General features: G+C 51.9%; 1 protein-coding gene across 27 annotated transcripts in view; it reads left to right on the top strand.

Moving 5' to 3' along the window:
- The window catches only part of LRRFIP2 (LRR binding FLII interacting protein 2), a 94,709-nt gene that overhangs the window by 17,783 nt on the left and 53,166 nt on the right, over positions 1-23,760 (top strand). For 23 of the 27 annotated variants that reach the window (XM_056804247.1, XM_056804251.1, XM_056804249.1 and 20 more), the window contains exon 2: positions 9,054-9,202. In XM_056804247.1, the coding sequence (XP_056660225.1) occupies positions 9,113-9,202 (90 nt within the window). In that variant the 5' untranslated portion in view covers positions 9,054-9,112. Of the gene's footprint in view, positions 1-2,215; positions 2,494-9,053; positions 9,203-23,760 lie in introns of those variants that run through there. The other 4 variants (XM_056804228.1, XM_056804254.1, XM_056804253.1 and 1 more) reach the window with 4 other exon arrangements.

Below are 23,760 nucleotides of genomic sequence, written 5' to 3'. Positions count from 1 at the left end.
GCAAACAGTCGAGTATCCTGAAGTAGAGGAGCGAGAAGAAGCCTTGGTCGTCTGACTTGGCCCCGTCATTCTATAGAAGAGGAAACTCTGTGATTCACTGAGCTGTGAGGGGCAGCCTTGTCCCCTGCCCGTCCTAGGGAGGCCCCGAGAAAATGTGGCCTGTATTTAGACTGTGACAGGCTGATCGTGGGGCCTGGAAATGAGGGAGTCTGGATTGAAGGGCCGGCAAAATGCCTGCACATTCAGCTCCAGTAAGGGAGGAGAAACTCCGTGCCCGGGCCCATCGCTTGGTGGCCTCTCCTTTTTGTCCTCAAAACGGACCCAGTTTGAAACTCACAAACATTCCTTTAATTAGGCCAACAGAATAGAAGAATGGCAGCACCCACAGGACCTGGTTAAAGACCTTAACGCAGGGAGATGGTCATTTGATGGGAGACTGCAGTTCTTTAGGAAATAATTGACTGATAACCTGAAGACACATTGGGAGAAATGGTCCTACCTGTTGGTGGCAATAGGGAGAATGTCAGGAAAGGGACATTTGACAAAAAGAGCCCTTTGGATCCAGACCTGGGTACCTGTCTGTGCCGAGAGACTAATTCTCCACAGTCTGTGGCAGGGCCTCCCTCTCGCCTGGGGGCAAATTCCTCCATAGGGCACTCACCAAGGTGGCCCCCAGCCTTTGCCTACAGACCCCTGGGGAGGTGGACACCCCCCTCTACGTAGGCCCTCCATTCCCCTTTGGGAGGAGCTGGGATTGGTTGCATAATTTTCTTTACATCCAGTGTAAATGTTGCACTTTTTATCTTTTACCTCCTGTCCCCAGTGGTTTCTCAGGCCCGATGGGACAAGTCTGACTTCACTAAATCCTTATGGGGCATGAATTGAGGCCCTCATTTTCCCAGTTAGAAGATGGATGAGCTTTTCTTTTTTCTTTTCTTTTCTTTTTCTTTTTTAAACCCTCACCTTCCGTCTTGGAGTCAATACTGCGTATTGGCTCCAAGGCAGAAGAGTGGTCAGGGCTAGGCCATGGGGGTCAAGTGACTTGCCCAGGGTCACCCTGCTGGGAAGTGTCTGAGGCCAGATTGGAACCCAGGACCTCCCGTCTCTAGGCTTGACTCTCCATCCACTGAGCCATCCAGCTGCCCCCTTGGATGAGCTTTTCTTAAAGGATCCTTTCTGTGGTGTACAGGGCAAAGAATTAGGGTACCTTTCCAGCCTTAGGCACTAGGCCTTTCCCAAGGAGCCTAAGAGGGATTTGGTTATTTTGTTTCCAGTTAATGAGTATTCACTTCCAGTGCACTTAACCCCCCAAATCTTCTGCAGGCAAACGTCTCTCCAGGCCTGCCTTCCTCATCTTGTATTTGTAACATTAATTTTTTGGACTTGTGTAAGACTTTCCATTTATCTCTATTAAATGTAGTCGTCCTCGACTCCGTTCATTCTCCTAGCCCGTGGAAGTCTTTGGACCCTGTCCTCCCCTGTGTCAGCGATCCCTCTCCGCCCACAGATTGGACAAATAGTCCATCCATGCTTTTATCAGTTACGGATTACAGCATGAAATAGCAGAGGCCCCCCGTTAGAGGCATTGTCACCCCGTGGCAAGAGTGCTGACTTAAGGCCTCTCCCATTGCCGGCCTGTCCTCGAGGTACTCAACACTGAAACGAGGAGCTGGAGAAGGCCGTCTGTCCAAGCTCTCTTCGCGCTCTGAGCCTCTGGTGTAGAGGCAGGAAGGGGTGCTGAGCAGAAAAGGATCCTGGGGGACGGAAGCTTCCGGGAGAGCCTGGAGGCTGGGCTCTCAGCATCTCCCAAAATGATTTTGATCTGCCGTCGAAAGCCGGCCGTCCAAACATTTAGTGATTCCCCTCGAAGGTGAGCTCCCCCGCGGATAGCTGAGCTCGGCACCAGCCGTCCTTTTCTCGGGGCTTATGTAGGAAAGGAGCATCGGTTCGGACCGTGCCGGAGACAGCTTTTCCCCTCTTTTTAGGAGCGTCTCGCCTGGTAGCTGGAGCCCATCCGGGTCTGCTTTCCAAGCACGCGTGTTGCTTATTCATGGGATCACGTCCCGGACGCGCTTTCTCCAAGTCTCTCTTTCCGTGACGTCCAAGCGAACTGCCTTCACTCTGGCAAACAGAGAGAGACGCCCCGTGGCAAGCGGAGGAGGTGTCCGACGGGGGGGGATGTCCTCGGCCCCCCCCCCCCCCCCCGGGGAGACAGCTTTTCTGGGAGACGGACTTGTGCAGGAAGTCGTTTCATCTGCTTTACCCCGAACCAAGACCACGCCGCTGCCCTCGAGTCATCCAGAGTTTGTGTGGCCAGATGCCATGAAGACAAACGTTGGAAAGCCCTTCGTGACTCACCGGAATGGTATCTTGGCGCTTGGTCCATGTTATATTTAGAAAAAGATTCAGATCAATGACTGCAGCCCTGTTCTGCTCTCTCCCCTCAAGGCTCGACGTAGAGCTACTCGGCGAGGCTCTCCTTGGGGGAAGGAGGTAAGAGCGGAGCTTAGCCACCCCGGGCCATTGAGGGGGCCCCACGGTCTCCCCGGCGCCCCTTTTGCTCCCTGCCCTGAGCTTGTGTGGCTCTTTGAGTCCCCCGGCTCCAGCTTCCCAGAGGCTGAGAAGGGCGATGGGCCCCTCAGTGTCCCTGCTACTGGAGATGCCAGGTGACTCATGATGCCGGGGGGGAACCGGCACTCGCTCAGCAGTTAGGAGCCGGGGCCCTGCCCCACCTTGGTCCAGTGACTTTCGGGGAGGATTGTGGGAAACCGGGGCAGCGGCCAGGGGAACCAGTGCCAGGTTTTATGTGAGTCAGCAGATCTGGGTTCAAATCCTGCCTCCCACATCTCCTGCCAGCTGTGTGTGCTGAGCACGTCCTCCCATCAGCCTCTGGTGACCTCGGAAGCCCCCCCCCCCCCCCCCCAGCTCTGTGAGTCAGTGACCTGATGATGACGTTTTCCCAGGACTTCAAGACTGGGACGAAGGAGAAAACTGGGAGCAGCTGTTCTGTGGGGAATGCTGGAAGGAGTGACAAGGGGCAGTGAACTGTGGGGGGAAGCGGCCTGGAGCTCCAGGCCCGGCAGAGGCCTTTGTTGATCCTGGGCCAGTCTGGGCCTGAAGGCCCGTGACCCCGTCCGGGAGCTCTCCGGACCACCCCTCCTGCACAAGAGCCTCCTCTAGCAGCGCAGGACACGTCCTCCAGCCTCGCCCAGAGGGGTCCCCGCATGCAGCTTGGGAGGCTTCTGGGTCTGGCCCTGGAGCCGTGAAGCCCGCGGGCTGCCTTGCTGGGCTGCTGTCTGAGCCTCTCTGTCTGGCCTCAGGCATTCGTCCCTAGAGAATGGGCTTTCTGGTGGCAGGACCGCCCTGGGCAGGAGTCGGTGTGCCCGCCCGTGGGACGCCCGCCTGCCTGCTGGGCACGGGAAGGCGAGGACACGGACCCGTGGAAATAGATGTGCAGAATAAGGAGACACCCGCAAAGGCCTCTCGTGAGTTTTGCCGGGCAGTGAGTCTGAAGAAGAAAACCAGGGATTCCAGGAGGCTGGCTGAGGGTTGGAGGGAGGCCGTCCCAGACTTGAGGGACAGCTTGGGCAAAGGCCCAGAGATGGGAGATGTCATGTGATGAGCAGTGAGAAGGCCAGTGGCTGGACCAGAGTATGTAAAAGGAATTCAAGTGTGGTGACGCTGCCAAGGCAGCTGGAGCGAGGTGGCGGGATATTCAGCCGCGTCCGACTCTTCTGACCCCCTTGGAGTTTTCTTGGCGTCATTTGCCATTCCCTTCTCCAGCTCATTTTACAGATGAGGAAACTGAGACCAGTAGAGTCATGTGACTTGCCCAGGGTCACCCAGCTGGGAAGTATCTGAGGCCAGGCTGGACCGCAGGGCTCCATCCAGCTCTGCGTAGCTGCCGAGGGTGCCAAGGGGTAAAGGATGCCACGCCCGGGAGGTGGCTTTGATCGGCCCTGGAGTTCATTGATCAGAGACGGTCAGATCTGGGCCTCTGGAATGTGTCTCACCCCGGCTGGCAGTTATCCCCGCCTCGGTGAGAGCTGAAGTGGGCAGCCAGGGGGTGGCTTTGGGGGCAGAGATAAGGGGATGGGGGAGGAGCCCCAAGTGTTTGACTTAGAATGAAGCTTCCCTCCTCCATCTTTCCGGGCTCCAAGAAACCACTTCGGTCTGCTTCCTGGGTCCCTCTTGCCTTCCTCCCCTTTCCTGCTGCACCTCCATCTTTGTTTTAGCTCTCCCTGGTGGCTGCCATCTGTGCTCGAGCGGGGAGGGCTCTCAGGCTCAGGCCCGGGGGAGGGAGGGCCCTGTGGAGAGGGGCAGAGCTGCGAGAAAGGTCAGTCATTTCACTCCGCTGTCCTGCCTCCAGGCTCAAGGGGAGGAGCTCTGCGTTTCTCAGCCCTTGGCTTCTCCACGGCCCTCCCAGCTCTGGCCTTCTTGGCATGCTGTCCTGCCGCGAGCCGGGCAGCCTCCTCGCCTCTGCTTAGCATCGTGAATGAGGATGACTGGGCCGCGTGAGCCCCCGGGTCGCCTTTGGCAGGGACCTCTGAAACCCCGGCGCGGGGCGCTTCCTCGGCGTCTCTGGCCGGGCTGGCTCTGTTCGGAGGCTGGAGTCGGCCCCTTTGCGAAGCCTGCTCTCCCTGCCGGGTCTCGGCTGCTCACTCGCCCCCAACAGGACGGGCCGGAAGCAGGCAGGTCTTTGGTCCGCTTCCGCTTCAGCAGATGCATCATCGGAAACCATTGAGGTGGGTGGTGGCTGCTGCGGGAGCCCCTCGCTGTGATTTCACTGTCCGAGCACCTCCTGCGGGAGACTCCGGCGTCGCAGGCTCCGAGAGCTTCCTGGGCTCACCGAGTGACTTCCGGCCGGACACGGCGAGCTCGCGCCAGCTCTGTAAAGGCTCGCGAGGACGCCCAGAGGGGCAGTCAGGCTCGGGGGTCTTCGTACACCTTGTAACTGCCCAAGATTTTTGGGTTGCGATGCCGACCTGCCGCACTCCTGGCCGTTACTCTTAACTGACTGACTGTAATAAGGTCCCGCCTCTGGTCAGGTGCAGAGAGTAGGGCGCTGGGGATGCTGAGGAAGGCCCCAGTGGAGGAGGGGAGGGGAAGGAAGGCGAGCAGGAGCCCGTCGGGTCTGGCCCCAGGAGGGGCTCGTCCTCCCTGCCCCCGCCTCCCCAACCTCCCCCGTCCTCCAGCTCGCCGTCAGTGCCCTGGGCCTCAGGCATGCAGGCCATCCCCGAGCTCGCTGAGCCTGTCCTTGACCAGGTCAGCTGTCTGGACACTCTGCCCACCCGGGACACTCTGGTCCTCGTCCCAGCGCTCACCCTGCCCCAGGGCTCCGTTCTAGGCACCCTTCCTGCTCCCCAGGGCCGGAGTCAGGGGCTGCCCCCGCCGGGCCACGGCGGCTCCCTGTGATCTCATCGCCGTGCAACAGGGCTTTAATTCTTCGCGGATTTCAATCGGTGGATTATGAAGCACCAGCTCTGTGCCAGCCACTGGGGACACCCAGGCGAAAAATGAAGCAGCCCCTCCCTGCCTAGCGGGGAGACACCGTGTAGGGCGCACTCGAGTGGAGGTGGCTGGCTCTGGCGTGTTCCAGTAACGGGTGCTTCTGGAGCTTCCCCCTTACAGCCTGGCCTGGACTATAAAGTGACCTCCCAATCAGCCTTCCTTCTGGCTCTCCCCTTTCCAAGACATTTTCTCTCTTTGAAATTTCTTTAAAAATAACTTGGGGGCAGCTGGGTAGCTCCGTGGACTGATAGCCAGGCCCAGAGACGGGAGGTCCTGGGTTCAAATCTGACCTCAGACACTTCTCATTTGTGTGACCCTGGGCGAGTCACTTAACCCCCATGGCCTAGCCCTGACCGGTCTTCTGCCTTGGAACCCATATGCATTATTGACTCCAAGGCAGACAGTAAGGATTTAAAACATTTTTTTAACTTAAACACCAAATAAAAGTATGGTTGTGTGTGAAACTGCAGTTTCCAAACATGTAATCGGTCACTAGGGGACTCCAAAAGCTGCCTGGCCCGAGCCTGGACTATTGCAAGAGCAGCTGCGGGGTTGGCCTGCCTCCTCTCTCTTCCCGATCTGACCAGGTGATTTTCCTGTCACACGAGAGAGTGGCAGGGAGGTGCTACAGAGCACTGGCTCTGGAACCAGGAAGGCCTGAGTTCAAATCCAGCCTTGGACACTTAGTGCCTGGGTCACCCTGGGAAAGGCATTAAATTCTGTGCCTCAGTTTCCTCAGCTGTAAAAAATGAATGACAGTGTCCACCTCCCAGTGTGGTTGCGAGGATCATCTGAGAGGATAATTATGAATCACTTAGCCCAGATGCTTGGCACGTCGGAGCCACCGTCATTACCGAATCAAATGGGTGTTTCCCACTCTCCGTCCTTCTCCACCTTTTTTGCAGCCTCTGATGCTCATTCCCTTTTGTCCTGGACTCTCCTCCTCCCTTGGTTTTCATGATGGCCTGTTTCACTGTTCCTCGACTGCCTTGCTTGCTGGGTCTTCTCCAGCTTTCTTTCACTCGCTGGGCTCTCCATCCTGGGCCCCCTTCACCCTTCACTCGCTGGGCTCTCCATCCTGGGCCCCCTTCACTCGCTGGGCTCCCCATCCTGGGCCCCCTTCACTCGCTGGGCTCCCCATCCTGGGCCCCCTTCACTCTTCACTCGCTGGGCTCCCCATCCTGGGCCCCCTTCACTCGCTGGGCTCCCCATCCTGGGCCCCCTTCACTCTTCACTCGCTGGGCTCCCCATCCTGGGCCCCCTTCACTCGCTGGGCTCCCCATCCTGGGCCCCCTTCACTCTTCACTCGCTGGGCTCTCCATCCTGGGCCCCCTTCACTTGCTGGGCTCCCCATCCTGGGCCCCCTTCACTCGCTGGGCTCCCCATCCTGGGCCCCCTTCACTCTTCACTCGCTGGGCTCTCCATCCTGGGCCCCCTTCACCCTTCACTCGCTGGGCTCCCCATCCTGGGCCCCCTTCACTCTTCACTCGCTGGGCTCCCCATCCTGGGCCCCCTTCACTCGCTGGGCTCCCCATCCTGGGCCCCCTTCACTCGCTGGGCTCCCCATCCTGGGCCCCCTTCACTCACTGGGCTCTCCATCCTGGGCCCCCTTCACTCGCTGGGCTCCCCATCCTGGGCCCCCTTCACTCACTGGGCTCTCCATCCTGGGCCCCCTTCACTCTTCACTCGCTGGGCTCCCCATACTGGGCCCCCTTCACTCGCTGGGCTCCCCATCCTGGGCCCCCTTCACTCGCTGGGCTCCCCATCCTGGGCCCCCTTCACTCGCTGGGCTCCCCATCCTGGGCCCCCTTCACTCGCTGGGCCCCCTTCACTCGCTGGGCTCCCCGTCCTGGGCCCCCTTCACTCGCTGGGCTCCCCGTCCTGGGCCCCCTTCACTCGCTGGGCTCCTCGTCCTGGGTCCCCTTCACTCGCTGGGCTCCTCGTCCTGGGTCCCCTTCACTCGCTGGGCTCCTCGTCCTGGGTCCCCTTCACTCGCTGGGCCCCCTTCACTCGCTGGGCTCCCCGTCCTCTCCACTGTCTTCCTCAGTGATCTCATCTGCTCTCTCTATGCAGGGAGATGACTTTCAGATCTGCTGCTCCCCCATTACTCATTGCCTGCCGAAGGCATTGAATGGGCAGCTCGGTGGAGCAGCGGTCAGAGGCTGACTTTGGCCTCTGGAGGACTTGGATTCGAACGTGACCTCAGACACTCGCTAGTTCTGTGATCCTGGGCGAGTTGGTTAACCCCGTTTGCCTCCGTTTCCTCATCTGTCAAATGACCTGGAGAAGGAAATGGCCACCCCTCGTCCTTTGCCAAGAAAACCGGGTCATGAAGAGTCGGGCATGACTGAACTCGGTGTCCCTTAGACATCTCAGATTCACATTGCTAGGAGCAGAGGCCCTTCGTCTTTCTCCTTCAGTCATCATCCTGCTAAAGGCGTGACCCCCCCCAGCCCCTGGTCCTTATACTCCTCACGTAAATCTGTTCTCTGGACACACTTTGCTGTTCTGCCCCCTCAGGGCTTCTCCTGGACCCCTGCCATCCCTGCTGCTGGGCCCTCTTGTCCGCCGTCTCTCCCCAGGGCATTGTCCACTCAGCTACCTCCTCTGCGCTGTGCTCGGCCCTCACCAACATCTCTCAGTAAACTCCCGGAGCTCCTGGTTCCCTCCAAGACCCAAGTGAGATGTTCCCTGGCCCCTTCCTCCCTTTCCAGGCTTCTCACGTGTGTTCCTTCCGTGTCCTCCCTGAGGTGGTGACCCCGGCCTCCTGGCTCTTCTGGCACGGATGAGACCGCAGAGGTCTATCTCAAAGTCATTGTGGCATGCGGTTCCCTCTGACCATGGGAGCTCCTTGAGGGAAGGCGCTGGACTCTGAGTAAGATCTTCACTGCTTGTTGACCGACTTATAGACTGTTCGCAGTCCTGCCCTTCCTGCCGTTCCTGGTGTGTGGAATGTACTCTTTCCTCGTCTCAGCCTTGTGACTTCAGCTCAGATGTCACGTCTTTCCTGCTCATGCTCACCTTGGGCCTGATCTCTTCCTCCTCAAGTTGACGGCCCCTCATTTCAGTGGTGTCTGGCTCTTTGGGACCCCAGTTAGGATTTTTCTTGGCAAAGACGTCCGCGTGGTTTACCATTTCTTTTGCCAGCTCATTTTTCAGAGGAGGAAACTGAGGCAAACGGGGTGAAGGGACTTGTCCCTGGTCACATAGCGAGGAGTGTCCAAGACCAGATTTGAACTCAGGAAGATGCGCGAGTCTTTGTGACTCCACTGCGCCATCTAGCGGCCTTCCTCCGCTTACCTCACCCTCAAATAGACTTCCCTCTGGGCATGCTGTGCCCATCCCCAGCCTCTCCAGGAGAATGTCAGCCACTTCGCCGCCTTTGTCTCTGTCAAAGAGCAGACGGGTAAAGGCTCATCGGGTGTGAATGAAAATGGCTCCTGGAAAAGAGTTCATTGGATTTCACACAGACACAAAGTGGAGAGGGTCAGCTGAAGTGACGAAGGAGAGGCTTACTTCAGCATTCTTGTGTTCACTTCCAGGCTCAAAAACTTGATGATTGAACGCGCTTAAGAGACTCCGCAGACCGGAAGCAAACAAGATGGGGACTCCTGGCTCTGGGAGGAAGAGGACCCCCGTGAAAGACCGCTTCTCTGCTGAGGATGAAGCTCTGAGCAACATTGCTCGGGAGGTGGGTGCATTTAAAAGCCTTACGGTGTGCACTCGTGCAAAAAGGGGTGGAGGGCTGGGGAAAACCGTGAGAAGAGATGGTGGGTGGTTAAAAATCCCCCCTTCTGGGGGAGACAAGGCCCCCAGGGCTGGCCGCTCACCCAAAACACGGCGTCCCCAAGAGTTCTGGCTTGGGACCCAAACTGCCCTCTCGCATCCGGCCACTGTGTGTGAAGGGCGCTTTCCACTCCTCAGGAGTGGGTGCATGCCGTGGGTGCTTGTCCCAATTGGCTCCTCTAGTTCAGACTCACTTCCTGGTTCTGGGTGGATTCCGGCAAGGCCCGTCCCTTCCCAGAGTGGGGCCCAGGCCTGCTCCGAGTTACTCTTTAGAGCCGAGGCTGGGGGGCCCGAGTGTGTTCTGTCCCCCTGGAGTCCTGGCTGGCTCCTCACCACTCCCTGTCTCTGAGCTAGAGTTTGTAACAGTTAAAATTTAGGAATATGGGGAGACTGAGGCAGGTAGAAATTAGTTTCTCTCTGCAAGGAGTATTATATTTTTTTAGAGGTTTATTAAAGGTTAAAGATTAAAGAAAATACAGAATAAGAAAAAACACGTGCCTAGGCCAGAGGCCTAGGCCAGATAACCTCACATCACAGAAGAGATGCATCTGCTCCAAAACGGAAGTCCAAAAGAGAGACCCCAAAAACCTTTGCCACCAGCTTAAATCCTTCCTCGATCTCGGCCCACCTCAGAATTCCCGTGAGATTACAAAGCATTTTGGGGAAGTGGAGCAAAGGCTTGTGGGGATTGTAGTCCTGTATTCGAGTCTATTTTTTACATCCCCCCGTTTGATCGTTTGCAAAAAAATTAATTTTTTTTCCAAAGGATCATGAAAACATAATCAACTTAAACATTACAATAATTTGAGGATAAGAGAAAGAAAAAAAAATTAAACCAATAATTGCTGAAACGCATTGACAAAAAGCCAGTTAGGGGGCAGTCCCCTTTGGCATGAAAGTATACATGCAAATCAATGTTCATTAACCACACCCAAAGTTCAATTTTGTGCAACTTGTGGTCTGGAGGCTTCTTCATGATGGCTTCTCCAACAGTTCAGTTCTGGATTCAGAGAGGTAGCATCTTTCTTTACCTAAAATTCTTCTTAAAAAGAATTTAAACTTTGCAATTTAAATAATAATATACATTTTTTACATTCCCCCGTTAAGAGGGTGATTAAAAAACCGGGATCACTTAGGGATGCATGGCTGAGGTATATGAATCAATTGGCAAGAGATATTAAAAAGACATCAGAAAAATCCAAAAGAAAAGAAAAAATTTCTGGATGAAAATATAGACTATCAAAGTCTTATGTGTAAAAATTCTAAGTAAAAGAAAAATAAATCTATAACAGGTCCTTCGATCAGGGCCCAATCAAAATGATCTAGCAATGATGCATTTACCCAGTCAGTAGCCAGGACTACAGAAAGGTACCACACTATGAAAGGCAGAAAAGGGGACCAGATTATAGGAGCCAAGGTTTGGGGGATACTTGTCTGTGAGTATCTTCAGAGTGAGTGTGGACACAAGGAAAGCCTATGTCTAACAATGTTAAACACAGTAACCTCGAGTCTTCACACTAGGTTCAAGACCTTTGTATTGGCCTAGAAGTGCATCAATCCATCCTGGATTGGCTTTTCTTTGGCTTTGTGCAATGGCTCTTGTGTGTATATCTTGTCCTGGAATCAGACAGAATCATTAAGCAAAGTCCCATAATTTTTTTAAATAATTAGTGGCATCGTTTTTATAGTCACAAGCTTTTTGGGCATGCTCTGACAAATGTATCTTACACTTGTAGTACTGAAAAATAAAAGGGTTAAAGAAAATCTTAATGCTGGTGACATGTGCTTCAAATATAAAAAGGAGAGAAAAATAAATAAAAAAAACTGAAAAAGTATATTGCACATGCAAGAAAAATATAATAATAAAAGAGCTTTAAAAAATTCAAAAATATAGCTTATAATCATTGACACTCTGTGTCAGCTAAGAAAATATAAAATACAAGGCTTTCTCACCAAAATGAGATCCATTTCTTCTTCATGTCTGGCCATGATCACTGTGAGTAGAAGGCAAATGAATTGAACAAGGTTAACAATTTTTCATTTTTAAAAATACAGTAGTACAAATATGTAGTTACCAAAATCCCCAAAATTCTCAATAGCCCAATTAATTACAATAGCAAACAAACACACTTTCATATTTCACATAAGTTGCCGTATGACATTTTTAAAACCTATGAATTGATGGACATTTGTCACAATTTTTACAAACATCGCAATCCTTCAACCTTGGTATTTAAACATATTTTTTTAAACAAAGTAAAACTCATCTTGGGTTTAGAACATAATCAAGAAATCTAGATATCATTCTGGTGCAAGTAAAGTAGTGAGCTGAAGAGCATAAATAAAGGGGTGCTCCTTTTTGGGAGGCTGATAGGGATACAAATGCCCTGAGATTAACTGCCCAACTTCCATTCACATTTTTAGAAATGCGGGAAGGTTGGGGGTTATAAAGTGTATTTCACTTCAGCTACTTTTGGCCTTACCTCGTGGTAGGGGCAGGCAAAAATAACCAGATTGTTAAAAAAAAAATTCCAAAAATCATATTTAAAAAATCCTTAAAATCAAATCATTTGAGGTATTTAGCACATTAAAATTTTGCAAGGTTGTTAATACAATTATAACCAGTTCTGACGTCCATCTATCCTCAGCAAAATAGAAAAAAGCTGTTTTTTCATATATGGGCTTATTCACAATAATATTTGTTCAACACAGTTATAGGGGAAAAACAACAGAATTTTTGGGGCCTCTGGCTTTTCTGTTATGGTTCGTAGTCATCATCCACCATCCCGCCAGGCTTTGGTCAGGACCTCCGAGAGCAGGTGGGCCTGGCTTTGTTTCACCGAGAGGCTGGCGGGCATTAGAAGAGCTTTTCCTTCCCTAGAGGCAGGCAGCCCTGCAGAGTTCCTGGGGTTGGGTGGCATCGCTCTGTCGTGGTGCTTCTGCCTCGCTGTTTCTTGGGCCCCTATGGGGGAGCTCCCACAGTTTCTCTCTGGCATCTCATCCCTTCCCGGGGTTCGGTTGTCATCTCTGCCGATGAGTCTTAGGGCTCCCTCTTTCTGAACTCCAGCTGGGGTCCCCTCATCCTCCCTTCTTCCTCACTTTCCCTTTCCTCGTGAGAGCACTCCCTGCCTCCCATCCTGCCAGTTCCCGGCCTTTGAGTCACCCCCAACTCCTCCCTCATCCCCAGTCAGTTACTGGCTGCAGGCAGTCCTGTTTGGGGGTACAGCTAGCCTTCTTCCCTCATGGGCAGCGCCCTGACCGTTGCCTCCAAATTCAGCTCTTGCCACAGGACAGCCTCCGCACAGCTGCCCAGTTGATTTCTTGGAGTGCCGATCTCCGTAGGGGAAGTTCCACTCCTTTCCTTTGTTCCTCTAGGATAGAATGACTCCGTTTTTTAAAGTCTTCCCGATCGGACTCCAGCCTGCCTCTCCAAGCCGGTGGAGAGTGCTTCCCTTCTTGCCCCGCTGGGCTCCGATTGCGGCCTCCTGTCCCTTCTGTTCCGTCCTGGGTCTGTGCACGGGGGGCCACCGTGCCCCGTTCTCGTCTCTTGTTCTTTGAAGGTTTGGCTTCATTCAGGGCTCAGCTCAGATGCCACTTTCTATGGGAAGCCCGTCCTGCTCTGCCCAGTGGTAGGGACTCTGGTGAACAGCTGAAATGATTCAAGAATCCAGTGGCCGGCAACTTCTAGGAGCACGTCTGCAGGGAAGGGACACGTCCGGCCGCGTCTGTTCTCCGAGAGTCTGGAGAGGAGCTCTCCAGAGTGGACTTGGATTTGGGGTGCTCTTGGCGTGATGCTCCGGGGCTCCTGCGCGTGGTGGCAGAGCTGCTGACTGTTCCGCTCTCTGGGCTCAGGGCTGCCTCTCCACGAAAGCGGTTGTTGAGCTTTCTGGCTCCTCCCCGACACATCTGTAAGAAGGCACGCAGGAGGTGGAGGAGAGTTACGATGACGGGAGCAGGCCTGGCGACTGGCTGGGCCTTGGCAGACGGGGTGACTCCTAAGCCTTCTCCTGTTGGTCTTCTGGAAGTCGGGCCCTCGCCCCTGACGTAAGAGCCCGACGTGGGTATGCCCCAGGATCGCAGCAGCAGCCGTGTCCAAGGCTCGCTTGTCACGGGAGAGGCCCAGATCTGGTTATCCTACTCACAAGTCAGCATTTTAAACACTGAGCCACACTGAGGCCTTCCTTTAAGGAAAACTGTTTTTAAGAGACCTGCTTGGTCACCCAAGAGGAGCTTACCTTCTGGGGTGGGAGGGGGGGAGAGTGGGGAGAGAAGCACACTCCAGAGCAGCCCGGGGAGCCTTCTTCGGAGCGAGAGCGGGCGCGAGAATACAGGGCTCGTACCTGGGAGAGAGGCGTTCAGAGTCGGGTGGAATGTGAGGGTGCTCCAGACCTTGGGCACAGCCAGGGCAAAGGCCCGGATCTGGGCATGGTGTGCTCTGTGGGAAGAAGAGAGAAGAGCCCAGTTTCTTTCACTGGACTGTCAAGAGCGAAGGGCAGTCAGGATAAGGCTGGAAAGGTAGCCCGGAGTTAGCAGGAAAGTTTCCATTGAATTCGAGAGAACTTTGGAATTTGTGGAATGGGGGTTGGCATGGCCATATCTGTGCTTGAGGAAGATCCTTTGGAAGCCGAGTCGAGTGGCCCCTGGGAAGGCACTGAGGGACAGAAGGGAGGTTGAGGGCAAGGTGAGGGGCACCCCTCACGGTGGCTTTTCTGAGGAGAAGGGAGAGGGGGATCCAAGAGGCACGCTTTGACCGCCATTCCGGCTTGCCCTCCGCTACATCTTCCCCTTGGCAGTGACTTGGAACCTGCTGTCCCGACCTCCAGACCGCATTCCTCCCTCCCTCACCTCTGAGGAGTCCCTGTTTCCATTCACTGTCTGCAGCGGTGGTGCTCTTCAGTCCTTCCGTTGCTGAAGGCTTCTCCCCCTGCGCCGTCATTCGAGGCCTTGTTATGCCCCAAGGACCCTGTCAGAATGCCCTCCGGACACCCGCATTCTCGGGAAGGCCACGGGCGTCAGCACCCATAGACAGGCACCACGTGAACTTCCTCACCTTCGGGCATTCTTTAGGGTTTATTAGCGACTCGTTTTCCTTTGGCAATCATGCTGCTTTGTGGCTAGGCCCAGCAGAGAAAAAAGGAGAGGCGTGCTGCGTGCCAGTTTGTGCAGTGGCCAGCATGCTGCCACGCGCTTCCCTGGGCTCGGTCACCTCTGTACAGCGTGGGAAGAGGGCCCTGCATTCACTGCAGATTTCCATGCTTGGCCTTTAACACTCAAGGTTTGGGTTGTGATTTTGCTCCCAAAGCGCAGGCCAGCGAGAAAATAAACTCTGGGCTGGCGTCTGCAGCCTGAGGACCACCTGCCCGGAGGCATCGAGGCCGCCTTTCCCATCATTCGCTCCTGTTACGCTCTCCTACTCCAAGACCCTGAAAGATCTCAGGTGGCGCAGGAAGCAGATGCCGATGACTGAGGTGATTTCAAGCTGGTGCGTCCTTCACGGTTTCCAGTGCCATCCCCGAGCCGTGAAGGAGAGTGTGGGAGGTGATGTGGAGGCCTTGCCAGTCTCCGTGCCATCCAGGCCTATCCAAGTCCTGTCAACGTCTTCCTTGGTTTTCGGAGGGAGACAGAGATAGAGGGGATTATAGCCGTATGGCAGACGATGCAGTGCCCTGATGCTCCCGTCGGACACAGTGGCAGAGTTGGCTTAAGAAATGTTTTAGTTGTAAGGATTCTATTTGCTGCCCCATATTTATGGCCCTTTGGGTTTTGTGTGTTATGAGAGCGAATATTGTGTGAAATCAGTGGGGGTTTTAAATTGAGCTCCTAGCCTAAAAGGTCACAGAATTCTAGGGAACTACTGACTAACACGTCAGTATATGTTTTGCATGTTACCAATTGAATTTTATGGGGTCATTTGATGGTTTCTGTATTAGGAAAAGGGCATCCTCAGAATTTTTGGTTAAATGTTTTGTTAAAAAGAATTGTACCCGGGAAAGTGTATTTTCAGCAATCTACAGCAAAATATCAAAGGTCTTGGTGGTCAGTGGACTCTAATCCCCAATTTCCTGTAAGTTCAGTGTATTGATAGTCCTATTTTTGATGTTCAGGCTGTTTTTTGCCCTGCAAAAGTTGAGGATTGACTGTACTTGTATATGAAATGAATAAGAAGTAGTTGAGGTGGGGATATAGTGTTAGTTGGTAGGATCAAGAAAGGCTTTAAAGGGCAGCTAGGTTGTCTCAGTGGGTAGAGAGGCAGACTTGGAGTCCAGAGGTCCGGGGTTCAAATCTGCCCTCAGGACACTTCCTAGCAGTGTCCCCTGGGCAATTCACTTAACTCTCATTGCCTAGCTCTCACCCCTCTTCTGCCTTGGAACTGGTCCTTGCATCTTTTCTAAGACAAAAGGTAAGGCTTTAAAGAGAAAAAAAAGAAGAGCTTCATGTAGGAGGTGGCATTTAGGTTGAGCTGTGGCTGAAACTAGGAACTGTGTGAGGGGTGGAGCAGCAAGGTGGCTCAATGGATAAAGAGCCAGACCTGGAGTTAAAAATCCTGGGTTGAAATCTGGCCTCAGACACTTCCAGCTGTGTGAGTCACTTTAGCCCTGTTGCCTAGCCCTTGTTACGCTTCTGCCTTGGAACCACGTGGATTCTAAGACAGAAGGTGAGGGTTAATTAAAAAGCAAGTTGTAAGAGATGACTGTGAGGAGAAAGTCCCTTCCAGGCATATAAAACAGGCAGGAGGATGCCACAGAGATGGGAGATGGAAGCACCTATGTGGAAAGAATGGCCAGAAAGGAAGTGTGGGGTCAGCCTGTGAAAGGAAGTTTGTCTTGCATCCCACAGGAGCTTATTGAGGGGGAGGGGAGGGAAGGGGGAGGGAATGTGGCCACAGGAGTGCTTTAGGAGGGTCCCTTTGGAGAGTGGAGAGAGCCAGACTTGGGCAGCCTTTCGTGTTGTATCTTTGTGTGCATAAGTATCTACTCCAGAGTAGGGACTTCAGAATTCCATAAAAGTGTGCCCTATGTATGTATTCTAGACATACCCAGCACACAAGTAAAAGGTGCGTACATGTGGACAGTCTGTCCAGGAGAAGGCAAGCAGAGAGTGTTTCCTTTTTGTCTGGTATTTTCAGGGCCAGCACAAGACGTGCCACTTAGTCACTGAATAAGATGCTTATTGGGCCACCTTCCCTTGGGAAGAAAAGGAGAAAAGGGGGTCAGGAAAGCTGGGGAGTTGCTGGTTTCTTTTCTCCCTGGATAGTGGTGCCCAGCATAATGCCTTCGCAAAGAATCCCCAGACCTCATGTTACTGGACATCAGCCTTTTTTCTTTTAGGCCTTTGGCTGACAAAACTACCAGCAGGTAACCGGTTAGAGCTTTTTTCTTTCTTGTCTACCACTTGGCCGTAATTCTAAAAGTTATCGAAATAACCAAACTGCCAGGAGAGGCAGAGGGCAGGAATAGACGTGGCTCTAGGAACGGCTTGGGAATGACTGGCTAATTAGTCTTCCTGTCTGTGAGTATTGGTGGACTCCGTCCTGAATAAAAGTGAGCCTTGGAGACTTTATACAACATTGATTAGTACTTATTCGCAAGGAGAAGACAGCGAGAAGTGGGTTCCAGCTTTTCTAACTTAGCCTCCCTGGCAAGCTGTACTTCCTGGATGGCCGGGACAGCCGGGAGAGCTCCTTTCACAAAGCCCCCGAATGGCAAAGTGAGCCTGCTTCGTTCACATGCTGGCTTTTTAAGTAAGCTCCATCTGAGGCTTCCCCTGAGATCTTCTGATTGGCCAGAGCTTCACGTCACCCTCCGCGGCACATCTCTGGACTGCTGCCAGTCAGGCATTTCGCTTGCCACGCTGGCAAAGGACTCTGCGACTCTTATTGCCTGAGACTTCTGGGATCTGTTCGGGGGTCCCCCCAGACATTCAGTTCACTCACACAACTCCTTGGGCCCCAGTTTGCCACTGCGATGATAGTATACGACAGTTTGCTCTTCTGTGCTGACCGGGCAATGATAACCATAGTGGTCCTTCTCGAACCTCAGTAAAGTGGACCTTGGGAGGTTCTTGTCATGATTACCTTTTAGGAAATAGGACCGCTTAGACACAGCCTCACTCCTCATATCTTGCTTACAAGAGCCAAGTACTCCCTCCTTGGTAGCAAGGGCCTTGGAGAGCAGGACCATCCTCATGGTTCTGAATGCTGAATGGAAATTCACCCCAAAGTAGTCAAGGCTTGAAATCTGGAGAAATTGGGGAAGAGGAAGATTGCCTGTTATCAGGGCTGCTGTGTTCCCTCCGTTTGTTGGTGGACGGGGATGAGATGAGAAGAAACGGCCTCAGAGAGACCTTTGAATAGCCCATCAAGCTCCGAATGTGTTTTCTTCAGCTCTTCTCCATGTCACTGGTTTAGGGAAGGAATTGGAGAGGGAATAAGTTTTAGATCAACCTTAGAATTCAGGCCTTGAGACTCTTACAACCAGGCTCCTTTTAAGACAGGAGGAAGTTGAACGCCTGCACTCAAACAAGGAAGGTTCTGCTCCATTGGGAACTTACTTGGCTTTAAAAAAAAACAACAGTCAGAGTGCCAGCCTGGAAGCATTGTCATTTGTGGGGAAGTTGAAACGTGGGCAGAACAGAGTTTGCCTGGGGACTGCCCAAATGCAGGGGTTTAGAAGAGTGGTGGCATAATCCTTGAGAGGAGCAAGTCACCTTAGTAAGCATCCCATCGGGGTGACTTCAGGCCTCTTTGGGGTGCCTGATTCCTTGGAACCACACCTTGGTGTGTTCTTTCTGTCTGGACCTAATGCTTCTGACTGTTTCCCCTGTAGTCCCATGGGCTACCTCCTCTCCCAAACTGGCATATTTCTTTTGCCCTCAGGTGGCTCTAGAGGCCCAGGCTGGACAGTGAAGGGGGTGGTGGGGGTGGTGTGAGGGCTGCTTTTTCAGAGAAAACTCACCCCTTCTTTTCCTGTCTTGGGGATAAGGGTAACCTTCTGGGGCTGCACCCTCTTTGTGATCTCCCATTCTCAGTTCAGGAAGAGCTTTGGCTTTTGCATTCTTTTGCAAATTTTGGCTTTTTATTTATTTTAACTTTTTAAAAGAACTTGTATATTATGGTATTCAAAGACAAACTATGTTGATATTACTTAATACTATACATTTGGTTTATGCATTTCTGAGATGCTAAACTTTTTCTGAGTTATCTGCTAGCCTTTGCATATCATCTGTGACTTCCGTAACACCCCCCCACCCCCATTTCCATTTCATTTCTTATGCCAGCTCATGATATAGCGAAACTGCGATGGGGAAAGTTGCCGTGTGGAAGGGATGGACGCCTGTACATGGATGCATATACAAATGTATACAAGTGTTGTTCATTCTGGCCTTCCTGAGCTGTGGGATCCAACTTTGATACTGCAGTCTCTTAATTCCCTTTCTCTGTGTCACTCCTTTATTCACTAACCTTTGGTGGTTTTCTCCTATTTCTTCAAATTATAATTTCCTCATCCTTACATTAGGGCTCCCCATAAGTTGACTCCTACCTACTTTTCCTGTCCGGATCATAGGATAACAGATTTAGTGCTTAGAGATCCCTTTAGGAACATTCAGATCCAAATTGAGCCTGGAGAGGTGAAGAGACTGGCTTGGAGTCCAGGTTCTTGCCTGATGCTCCTTGTGGGTTCTTTGTTCCAGCCAATTGGAACTTCTGTCCTTTACTCTCACCATCGTGCACTTCTCAGCCTCCTCCTCAGTGTTCAGAGTCCTCGATGTTTACTGACATCGACTTAATGCTTCATTCTGGAATTTCCCCAGAGCTGACCTCAAGCTTCTTCGCTTGTGATTGGCCGGCCATTCCCTTCCCTTGCCTCACGGGATGGTGGCGAGCCCCAGTTGTCGAAGATCCGTAAGGTGTGAGTCTGCCTGCTAACCACCGCATGCACATCATGCTCCTTTGCCCCTCCTCCATCGGTGGCGGTGGTAGCTCTTTCTGTGCATGTCCCGTGTTCTGGAGCTGGTGGCTTGGGTTAGGTCATCGCTGTTGTAAATCCTGCGAGTGCCCCTCTCCGGCCTGTCTTCTGACGGATTCACTTTGGCTTCTGCTCTCAACTATTTGTGTGAGCAATGCACAGGCACCGCGTAACGACAGCTCTGTCTGGAGCCGGTCGTTTTTGCTAAGAAGCCATCTATCTCTTCCTGTTTCCGGACAGAGTTTGGTGCCTGCTCTATGCAGGACCTTCTGACTGCCTTCCCGAAGACGCTTTCCTGGCACACGGGCCCAGAGCTTCGGAAGAGTCGTTTGGTCTTGGGCTCTTTCCCTTCCTGATCAGAAACCTCCCCTAGGCGCTTTTTAGTTCCTTTTGAGGCCCTCATTTGGCCCACCTTGTCAGGCTGTTGTATGGAGTTCATAAAATCGTCTCTGCTTCCCTCAAGAGTACCCTGGCATCCTCCCCCAGAGTCTGACTGAGTGGGAGGGTACAGTGAGGTGACTGCCTTTTAGCATTCCCTGCAGATCAGCAGATACCATTCTGTGCACCTCTTGGATCCTCTGACTGTGTTCATGGATCAATAAGGTGTTTATTTTGAGCCCTGTGCTCAAAGAGAGGCCAGCATACCTTCATGCCATCATCCCTCCTCCCTTATCTAATGGCCTTTCCACAACCCTCATCCTTCATGACTCCTGTGCAGCGTCTGGGGCTGCTGGCCATCTCCTCCGTACACTCGCCTCTGTCTGGTGAGACTGCTCTCCCTTGGTTTTCCTACCTGTCTGGCTGCTTGGCTGGCTTTTAGTCCATATCACACCCCCAACGGAGTGCGCCCCAAGGCTCTGGCCTCAGCAGCTCATCTGTTTTTCATTATTATCTCTTATTGCTGACTCCCAGATTTCTATGCCCAGCCCTCTTCTCTTGAGCTCCAGGCCTCTATCATCAACTACCTTTTGGATCGCTTCAACCAGGTATTCCATAGGCTTCTCAGCCACCAGGCTACAGGGAGAACTCATGATTTCCCCCTTCAGACTTCCCTGCTCCGGTCAAGAACTCTGCCACTGCAAAGATTAAAATTTAGGGGAGACCAAGGCATCTGAGGCAGGTAGAAATTTAGAGGTTTATTGAAGATTAAGGATTAAAAGAAAATACAGGATAAGGAAAACGTGCCTAGGCCAGAGAGGCCTGGACAAGACCTCACCTACATTATGGAAAGAGCCACGTCTGCCCCAAAATGGAAGTCCAAGAGCCCCGCCTACGGGGAAGACCCTTTAAATAAAATTTTGTTCTCTTCCCAGGTGAGAATTCAGTGAGATTAGAGGGCATTCTGGGAGCTAGCAAGGACTCCTGGGGAATGGAGTCCAGAGTTCAAATCTCAATTTTACAACACTCTTCCAGGCAAGTTCACAACCTTGTTGTCGTTCCTGATGCCCGATTCTCACATGGAGTGCCATATTTGGCCGACAAATCTTGTCATTTCTTCCTCTCCAGAAACTCTCACATTTGTCTCCTCTCCTTCTGTACCCTCAGCGCTGTAGTTCAGATCCTAAAGCTCCACTGCTTAGAACAGAGTTGGCATGTGCCCAAACTGCACCTTCAAGCTGCCTGTGAGCCCCCCACATTATCTCAGACAGTGGAGGGAGGAAGTGCTCGCATTGGGCAGCTGGGCAGAGGAGTGGGGCATGGGGAAAATGTCCTCAGGCACCGTGGAGAGGGGGAACTGAGCAACCACCTCGGCACCTGTGCCATGCTTTCACCACTATGGGCCTAGACTATTATGCCAGCCTCCCAACTGGTCTCATCTCTCCCCACTCCAGGCCATTCTCCACACATTTCTTTAAGTAGAGATCCTAGGAGTTCTCTTTCTTTTAAAATGAACTCCAGTAGTTCCCTATTGCCTATTGATTAAAATAGAAACTCTGCTTGGCCTTGGAAGCACTTCACAATGCATTAATCCCTTCACAAACACTGTAGTCCCACAAAATTGGCCTTCTTCATTTACTCTAATGTGATGTTCCATCCGAGCTGGGATAGTCCTTTGTCCTCACCCACCTGCCTCCTCTTAGAATTCCTGGGTTTCTTCAAGACTCTTCTAGTTGAAGCCCTTCCAGAACCTGTCGTCCCAACCCAGCTACTAATACTTTCCCCTCCAAAATATCTTGCATCTACGTGGAAGGTATTTCTGTATGTCTCTTGGCTCTCCTGGCTAGAATGTAAACTCCTTGAGGGCAGGGAAGTTCTCTTTTTCTTTGGATCTCCTACATCTAGCTTGGTACTTGGCCTGTATTAGGTGCTGGATAAATGCTTATTCATTACAGGGATAATTGAACTGAGAGGCGATTTAGTACATAGAACAGTAGATTTGGAGACTGAAAAGCCTTGATTGAAATCTTGCATGTGATCCCTAATCCCTGTATGACTCTAGGGAAGTCACTGGAGCCCAGTGCGTGCCTTAGACAGCTCCTTAGGATTCATCTGCGTTCCCCAGATGAAATCACAGGTTCTTGATGTATTCAGTTATTAAACATCAACTTTATTGGACCCAAAAAGGACTGACTAAATATTTGTATTTCCCTTTTGGGGCAGACTCTGTAATAGTGCATATCTGCAATTTTGCATTTTCCCAGTTCCATCTTCCTTTAAATTGTTAGACTGTTAGACCTCTATAAGGAGTTTCTTTAAACAAACAGCTTGTTTGAAGATAGATTATAGAATTTAGTGTTGGAAGAAACTATAGAAATCATCTAGTCCAAACCTCATTTTCTTTTTTTTTTTTTAATTAAAAACCCTTACCTTCCATCTTGGAGTCAATACTGTGTATTGGCTCCAAGGCATAAGAGTGGTAAGGGCTAGGCCATGGGGGTCAAGTGACTTGCCCAGGGTCACACTGCTGGGAAGTGTCTGAGGCCAGATTTGAACCCAGGACCTCCCATCCCTAGGCCTGGCTCTCAATCCACTGAGCTACCCAGCTGCCCCCATCATTTTATTTTTTAAAATAATTAAAAAATATATTTTTAAAAAGTTCAACCTACTAATTCTACTGAAAGAATAAAAAATAATTTTGTAAACTCTTACTGTGTATAAAGCTCTAAAGTGAGGCTTGGGAGATAACCATGGGAAAGTGGGGTAGTTCCTGCTCTCAAGGAGCTTACCTGATATACTAGGAAAAGACAACACTTTCAGGGGTCAGTTGTCCGCCTGAAAACAAGGCCTGCTGGGCCTTCGGATGCAGGGACAAAGGCGATACATCTTTTTATATGTTGCTTAAAACTGCATCTGTTTCCCATCTCGAGCCCTTCGACAAGGTGAAGGACTTGGGTGGCAAGAAGACATTTTTTCCTGGGTCTTGGCTACTTTTTTAAAAGTTCTCACATGGTTAAGTGTGATTTTTAGACATGTAGTGAGGTTAAGGGACACATCCATCTTTTTCACTAATCCAAGTTAAGAGAAAATGAAGGGATGCCCCTTTTGGGGGTGGAATGTGCGTGTGTGTTTGTGTTTCCATTTGGAAACCATGACAGCACAGTAAATATTGTGGCCTCGATGTCGTGTCTGCTCGGTTTTTGAGCGGTGCTCCCCCTCCCTTTGCAGGGCCGAGGTGACTCAGCTTTGGCTGCCCTCATTCGTCATTTCCCTTGATGTTACTCCCCAGAATAGAGCCAGTTCAGAGTTTGAATTTAGCACCACCGATAGATCGTCTGGGGTGGTATCTGGGGTACCGTCAGGGTCTCTGAAAGAGAAATGACACGCCTCTCCAGATAAGATCGAATGTGGGAAAGGGAGGGGGTAAATCCAGGGGCCTGTAGGTGTTAGAGGAGGGAGGATCCGGGGAAAGCTCAGCGAGGACTCACGGTTCATGGTGGATCTTAAGGTAGGGGTAGTAAGCCCGGGAAGGAGAGGACCAACAAATTGAGACTTGGTTTGGCTGGAGCATAGAGTTCCTGGAAGGAAACTGGGGAAGAGGAGGCTGAGCAGGTACATTAGGATGAAGGGGTTTGGGTGTGGCCCTAACTAGTTCTGTTTCTGTGTGACTTGAAAATCCTTTTACCACCCTGCCTCAGTTGTCAGCACAGTCCCTTCTGCCTCTAAAAACCTTCCAATTAGGCAAATTAAGTGTCATGCCAGTCAGATGAAATGTTATTAAAATACTGAGCTCGGTGATGTCATCGAATTGGCAACTCCTTGCAGGGCACAGACAGATCTCCTGGTGAGTACCCGCCCTAGGCAGCTCTTGTCCTCCGTTCGTCCCGGGGGCTCTCCTCAGTGCAGCTCTCAAGCCATCCCTCCTGTCCTTTTCCCTCCTCATGAGGGCTGCCTCGCTTCTTTTTTCATTCATCTGATGCCCTAGAAAGCACAGGTTTAGAACTGCAGGGGCCTTAGAGGCGGATCATCAGCTCCTGTCTTGTGCTTCAAGTCCGTAGCCCTGCCACTCAGCGCGCTGCCAGGAAAGGAGTGGGCTCCTCCCAAGCGCTGGTCGCTTGGC

This window comes from Monodelphis domestica, chromosome 7 (assembly GCF_027887165.1).
Source record: "Monodelphis domestica isolate mMonDom1 chromosome 7, mMonDom1.pri, whole genome shotgun sequence".
In the NCBI taxonomy this organism is placed as follows: Eukaryota; Metazoa; Chordata; class Mammalia; order Didelphimorphia; family Didelphidae; genus Monodelphis; species Monodelphis domestica.
Note: the sequence above shows the minus strand (reverse complement) of the source record. Positions and strands in the feature narration are given on the sequence as shown.